This window comes from Penaeus chinensis, chromosome 19 (genome assembly GCF_019202785.1).
Source record: "Penaeus chinensis breed Huanghai No. 1 chromosome 19, ASM1920278v2, whole genome shotgun sequence".
In the NCBI taxonomy this organism is placed as follows: domain Eukaryota; kingdom Metazoa; phylum Arthropoda; class Malacostraca; order Decapoda; family Penaeidae; genus Penaeus; species Penaeus chinensis.
The window spans coordinates 13,851,611-13,858,452 of record NC_061837.1 but is presented as its reverse complement, the minus strand read 5'-3'; the positions used below and the strand labels follow the sequence as shown (position 1 = coordinate 13,858,452).

Below are 6,842 nucleotides of genomic sequence, written 5' to 3'. Positions count from 1 at the left end.
CCCAGACCCGAGAAGTGAGCGCTTTGGTATTTGATATTAAGTTAGTAGTTTAGAGGTCAGTACAATATCGCCATTAGTATTAGTCTTGTTTGTGGTAGCAGTATTGTTAGGGCTTTTTAGTTTAGTATATGGTCTTGCCTTTTGTATTAGTAATAGTAGGGCTATAAGTATTAGTATTAGGTCTAGTTTTAGTATTAGTAATAGTTAGTGCGTTTTGGCTTTAGTTGTAGCGGCCTGGTTCTTGTTCTGTGGTAGTGGCATTTTTGTAGTTGTTTATTTTGAGCACTGTTTTTTGGTGGTGTGGAAGTGGTGTTGGCGGGGTGGTGTATGGTTTTCTGTGCGCGAGGGCGTGTTAAGCATGGAGTGCTGTTCTCAGATGGTGGTTGGGGTAGTGGTGGGTGGAGGGGGGAGTTTTGATATGTGGTGTTTGTGACTGGTGGTGTTGGTGGTGCTGGTGGTGGACGTCTGGGTGTGGTTGGTGAGGGGAACCATTATGGGTGGGGGGTTGGTGGTGGGTGTGGTGGTGGTGTTGCATGGGGGTGAGTAGAGGGTGTGGTGCTGGTGTGGGGGTAGTCGGGGGTTGCTGGAGTGAGTGTGATGGAGAGCGTGTGCTGTCCGTTAAGTCTTTATATAGGTGCTTTAGAGATATATAGTCTAGTTAGCTAGGCTCCCTCGCGGGCTCTGGCCGCAGATGAAAGTGTGCGCTGGAGGTATCTCTCTCCTCTCGCTACGAGGTCTCTCGCGCTCTGCTCGCTCTTTTAATCTCTCTCACTCTCTCTCTCGCTCTCACTCTCCTATCTCCGTTCTCTCTGGGTGGGTGGGTGAGGTTCCTGTGTTGCTGTGTGGGGCACCTCGCCCCCTATCACCCACACAAACCTATCTTCTTCTCTCTCTGTTAGTGATACTTGTGTGTGGAACTTAGAAACAGAAGAAAAAAGTAAAAATTTTACAAGACTTAAACGTCTACAGATGAGAGAATGTATTGTCTACATTTCCGTGTGCGCCCATTTTTTCCACGAATTATATAGAGCGGCAGTCCTGACATGCGTTTTGGAGCGGAAGGGTCCTAATCGATATGTTTTTTGTCTGTACTACCGTTGCGTTTGATATGATCACCGTTGTGATTGTCTCTGAGGGTCGGGTCTTGCACTGTTTCTTACTATAGTGATGCTTTTCGCTGTGTCCTGGGCGTTTCTTTCATGGCTACTTGTTCTTTGGCACGGTTGACAGGAAGCCGCATGGGACGATTGATTGGTACTGTCCGTGTCACGGGTTGCCCCATGCCGGATTTGATTGCCTGTCGCTGCTGTAGGGACTGTGCTTTGGTCTTAATTGGGTGCGCCTGGTTATATAGGAGTATTAGGAGTGGCAAGGGTAGTTTTGAAGGCTGATGTGTGGTTTGCTAGGTGGAGGGTTGGGATGTGATGATGTGCGAGGGTGGGGGGGAGTGTTGGGGTGCTTTGGTATCGGCGGGCAGGGTGTGGTAGTATTTGTGTGTGTTGGGGAATGAGTGAGTGGGGGATTTAGGGATGCCGGGGGTGTGTGGAGTTGGAGAGCGAGGGCGTGGGTAAGGCCGTGTGGCGGGGTTGGCGGGGGAGGTTAGAGAGCGCAGAGAGAGAGAGAGAGAGAGCGGTGGGAGGGTCTGTTGGGGAGTGAAGGGAGTGTAGTAGGTGAGTACGTCAGGTCGTGGGGAGGAGATGGTGGGGGCGTGAGTGAAAGAGTGAATGTGTTGTTTGTGTGTGGTGCGTGTTGTCAGTAAGCGGGAGGGAGGGCGTAGGTCGGGGGGCGTGGGAGTGAGTAGTGGGGTCGTACATTGAGTCTGGTAGGTACGGGATGGTGAGGATGGAGTACGTTAAGTACAGGTAAAGAATTTAGGAGGTGAAAGGTGAACAGTGGTCACGGTAGAAAGTCCACGGAGTAACAGGTCGAAAGTCAAAGAGCTAAAGGGGTAAAAGTAAAAGGTGAAAGGGGAGAAAAGTAAAAGCGTGAAAGGTAAAAAGTAAAAGCGTGAAAGGTTAAAATGTAAAAGGTGCACGGTGAAAAGTCACAGGTAAAAGGTAGTAAGTAAAGGTGAAAGGTGAACAGTCAAAGGTAAAGGTAGAAAGTAAAAGGTCGAAAGGGAGACACGTCAAAGGTGAAATGGGGTAAAAAAGTAAAAGGAGAAAGGTAAAAAGTCAAAGGTGTGAAAGTAAAACGGTAAAAGGTTCGAAAGTACAGTGCGTGAGAAGGGAACAGTCAAGGTAGAAAAGGTAGAATGTAAAAGGTGAAAGGGACGAAAAGTAAAGGTAAACGGTCAAAACAGTAAATAGGTAAAAGGTCGAAAGCTAAAAGGTGCAGGTGAAAAGTACAAGGTCAAAAGGGTAGAAAGTTACAAGGTGACAGGTAGCACAGTAAAATGTGAACGGGGAAGTAAAGGTGAATGGTAAAGTAAACGGTAAAGGTAGAAAGTAAAAGGTGAAAGGGAGAAAGTAAAAGGGTGAAGGGAGAAAGTCAAGGTGAAAGGTAGAAAGCTAAAGGTGACAGGTAAAAAGGAAAAGGAGATTGAAAGGGAGAAGTAAAAGGCGGCAAGAGAGTGAAAAGTAAAAGGGTAAAGGTAGAAAGTAAAGGTGAAAGGTCGAAACGTCAAAAGGGGAAAGTGGAGAAAGTAAAAGGTGACCGGTGAAGCATCAAGGTAAAAGCGTTCACAAAGTTCCACAGGGTAAACAATGTGTACACAAGTACAAAGGTACAAAGGTCGAAAGTAAAAGGTGAAAGGTAAAAGTCATAGGTGAAATGGTAAAAAGTCAAGGTGAAAAGTAAAAGTAAAGGTGCACGGGTAGCCAGTCAAAGTTGAAAGGTAAAAACGTAAACGGCTCGAAAAGGGAGAGAAGAGTAAAAAGGTAGAAAGGGTAAAAGTAAAAGGGTAACACGGTAGAAAGGTACAGGTGAAAGGTAGACACGTAAAGGTGAAAGGTAGAAGTAAAAGGTAAAAGGTAAAAAGTATAAGGTTAAAAGCGTAAAAAGTAAAAGGTGAAAGGTAAAAAGTAAAAGGTACAGGTAGCAAGTAAAAGGTGAACGGTGAACGTAACAAGGTAGAGGTAACAAAGTCAAAGAGTTGAAAACTATGTAACGTACAAGAGTGAAAGGTCAAATAGATCTATCAAATTTGAAAGGTCAAAAAGTAAAAGGTAATAAGGTTAACAAAGGTAAACAGGTGTAAGGCTGAAAAGTAAAAGGTGAACGTAGAAAGAAAACGGTCACAGAGGTAAAAAGTAAAACGGTTGGATATACAGGTAAAAAGATAAAAGGTGAAAGGTAAAAAGTAGAAAAGGGAAAGGTAGACGTAAAAAGGTAAGAGGCTAAAAAAGTAAAAGGTAACAAGGTAACAGTCAAAGGTCAAAGGCGCTAAAAGTAAACGGTGACACGGTAAAAAGTAAAAAAGAGTGAAAGGTGAAAGCGTTAAAAAAGTAAAGAGGTAAAAGGGGTATCAATGATAAAAGGTGAAGGGCTTAAAAAGTACAAGGAGAAAGGTGAAAAGGTAAAAGTACAAGGTGAAAGGTAAACAGTAAAACGGTGGAAAGGGCAAAGAGTAAAAGGTGAAGGTAAACGTCAAAGAGTAAAGGTAAAGACCGTAAAAGGTGAAAGGTAGAAAGTAAAAGGTGAAAGGTCAAAAAGTACAAGGGGAAAGGTGAACTAGGTAATAAGTGAAATAAGCGGTAGAAAAAGGTAAAAGTAAAAGGTGAAGGTCAAAAGTAAAAGGTGAAGGTGCAAGGTAAAAGTAAAAGGTGAAAGGTAAACCAGTAAAAGCGTGAAAAGGTAACGAGTAAAAGGTGAAGGTACAAAAGTAAAAGGTAAAAGGTCAAAAGTCCAAGGTGAAAGGTAAAAAGTTAAAGGAAAAGGTAGACGTACAGGTGCAAGGTAACGTCAACGGTAAGGTAGAAAGTAAAAGGTGGACAAGGGCTAAACAAGGAAAAGGTGAAAAGGGAGAGAGTAGAAAGGTGAAAGGTAACAAGGTAAAAGGATAAAAGGCTAAAAAAGTCAAAGGTGAAAGGGGCGTGAGTAAAGGTGTCAAAGAAGTAAGAGTAGACAGGTGAAAGGTCAAAAAGGTAAAAGGTAAAAGGTAAAAGTGAAAATGGGCCTCCGTGGAAAGGTAAACAAGTCAAAAGGGGAGAAAGGTAAATACGTGGTAAAGAGTTAAAGGTGAAAAGACAGTAAAACGGTTGACGGTAAAAAAGTCAAACGGTGCAGGGAGAGAGTAAAAGGTGAAAGGTTAAAACTCGTAAAAGGTGAAAGGGAGAGACGTAAACGGTGAAGAGGTAAAATAAGGTAAAAGGTACAAGGTAAAAAGTACAGGTAAAAGGTCAGATCGTAAAAGTGTGAAAAAAGGTAGAAAACATGTACAAGGTGAAAGGTAGACACGTACCAAGGAGCAAGGTCACAGAACGTAAAAGGTGAAAAGGTGAAAAAAGTAAAAGGTGATGAAAGGGGAAGAGGAGGTCAAAACGGTGGTGACAGGTTACAAAAGTCAAAAGGAGTAAAAGGGTAAACGAAGTAAAAGGTGCAAGGGAGAGGTAAAGGTGCAAGTTAACAGTAACAAGTTGACAGGTGGTAGAAGTCTAACAGGTGAAAGGTAAAAAGTCAAAGCGTGAAGGTTTAAAAAAAAAAGAAGTCAAAGGTAAAAGGTCAACAGTAAAGGTGAATGGGAGAGACGTAAACGGCTGAAAGGTTAAATAGTAAATGGTGACAGGGAGAGAGTAAAAAGGGTTGAACGGTATAACGTAAAGGTGACAGGTAGATAAGGAAAGGTGAAAGGTAGGAAGTCAAAATCGTGAAAGGGAGAAAGTAAAGGTGAAATGGTAAAAACGTAAAAGGTGACAAGGTAAAAAGTAGTTCACAGGTGACAGGACAAAGTAAAGTGTGACAGGTAGAAAGTACGACATGAAAAGAGAGCGGTAAAAGAGGTAACAGGTTAACAAGTACAGGTGAAAGGGAGAAAGTACAAGGTGAAAGGTAATAAGTAAAACGGTGAACGGGCAGAAAGTAAAAGGTGAAGCGGTATAAAAGTAAAAGGTGGAACGGGAGAGAGGTACAAATGGTGAAAAGGTAAAAAGGTAAAGGGTCAAGGTCCCAGCAGCGTAAAAGCTGTGAAAGGTTTAACAGACAAAGGGTGATAGGTAAAATGTTAAAAAGGTCAAAGGTAAGAAAGAAAAAGGTGTAAGGTTTAAACCGTAAAACAGGTGAAACGGTAGAAATAAAAGGTCAAGGCTAAAAAGTAAACAGGTGAAAAGGTTGAAACAGTACTCTAGGTGCACGGGCGCACGGTCAACCGCGTGAAAGGTAAAAGTAAAAGTAGTGAAAGGTAGAACGGTAAGACCTGGTCAAAGAGGGAAAGGGTAAAGCGTACAGGTACACAGTAACAAGAGTGAAGGGAGAAAGTAAAAGGTGAAAGGTACAACAGTCAAAGGGTGACAAGGGAGAACGTCCACGGTGACCAGTAACCAGTCAAACCCAGCGTGGAAAGGGAGAGATAAAGAGGTGAAAGGTACCACAAGTAAAAGGTGAAACGGTAAAAAGTAACAGGTGGACAGGTTAAAAGTAAAGGTGCAATGTCGAAAGTACCGGTTAAAGCGTAGAAATGAAAAAGCGTGAAAGGTAGAAACAGTAAAAGCGGAAAACGGTGACAAGTAAAAGGTGCCGGGAGCAAGTAACAGGTGAAAGGGGAGGAAACTAAAAGGTGCAACGGGAGAAAGTCAAAGGTGAAAGGTCGACCGAGGTAAAAGGAAAAGGTTAACCAGTAAAGGTGTACCGGTAGAACCGTCAAAGGTGCACGGGACAGTAACAGGTGACCGGTACGAAATGTAAAGCCGTGCAAGGGAGAACGCTAAAAAGGTGAAAGGATAACACCGTAATAGGTCAGCAGTAGAAAGTAAAAGGTGAAGTAGGGAAGAAGTACAAGGTTGAAAGGTAAACAGTAAACGAGGTGAAAGGGAGAACAGTAAAAGATGTGAACGGCGGAAGTAATTGGGGAACGGTCAAAGTTCCAAAGGTGCACAGGGAGGAACGTCAACGGGTGAACAGGGAGACACGTCTAAGGTCAAACGGTAGAACGTAAAAGGTAAAGCACGTCAACAGCGTCAATAAGGTAAAACGGTAGACGTACAGGGTCTGAAAGGGAGAAAGTACCCAGGTGAAAGGTTAGACCGTGAAATAGGTAAAGGTGAGGAACAGTAAACGGTGGCCAAGGGCGAAGTAAAAGCGTGAAAGGTAGCACGTAAACGGTGAAAGGGGAGAACCGAACAATGTGTGCCGGTGAGAAAGCAGTTCAAAACGGTGAAAGGCTAAAAAGGAGAAACAAGGTGAAGTAAGGAAGGAAAACATTAGGAAAGGTACGAACGGGTAGGAAAGTACCAACAGGGGGCTAGATGGCTCAGAGGAGACAAGTAACAGGGTAAAAGGGTAGAAAGACAAAGATGATAAAAGGTCAAAAGGTAAAAGGGGTATAAGAAGTAGGGGTGAACGTAAACGTTGAAGGGGCGATAGTACACGGTGAAAGGGTAAAAAGACAAAGGTGCTCGGTAAAAAGTACGGTGCAGAGTAGGCAATAGCGTGTGGGGGGTCCAGGTGACAGGAGTACCACCTACACCTTTATTCCCTTTCGTCCTACCCCGTATCCCGTTTCTCCCTACCCACTTAGCACTTACTCCCCTTCCCTTATCCCTTGCTCCCTACCCTTATCCTTGCTTCCCCTACCCTTTATCGCCTTGCTCCCATACCCCTTTATCCCTTACCCCTACCCCTTATTCCCTTACCCCCTACCACCCCTTTACCTTACCCTACCCCTTATTCCCTTTCCCCCTAACCCT

General features: G+C 43.7%; 1 protein-coding gene across 1 annotated transcript in view; it reads right to left on the bottom strand.

The window, feature by feature from the left end:
- Window positions 1-220: 220 nt before the first annotated feature.
- Window positions 221-6,842, bottom strand: part of LOC125034912 — a 43,474-nt gene continuing 36,852 nt past the window's right edge. Inside the window, exons 7-10 of the mRNA XM_047626959.1 lie at window positions 5,772-5,860; window positions 1,161-1,342; window positions 464-583; window positions 221-335 (exon numbers count right to left, since the gene is read on the bottom strand). Coding sequence (XP_047482915.1) covers window positions 221-335; window positions 464-583; window positions 1,161-1,342; window positions 5,772-5,860 — 506 coding nt within the window. The remainder of the gene's footprint in view (window positions 336-463; window positions 584-1,160; window positions 1,343-5,771; window positions 5,861-6,842) is intronic.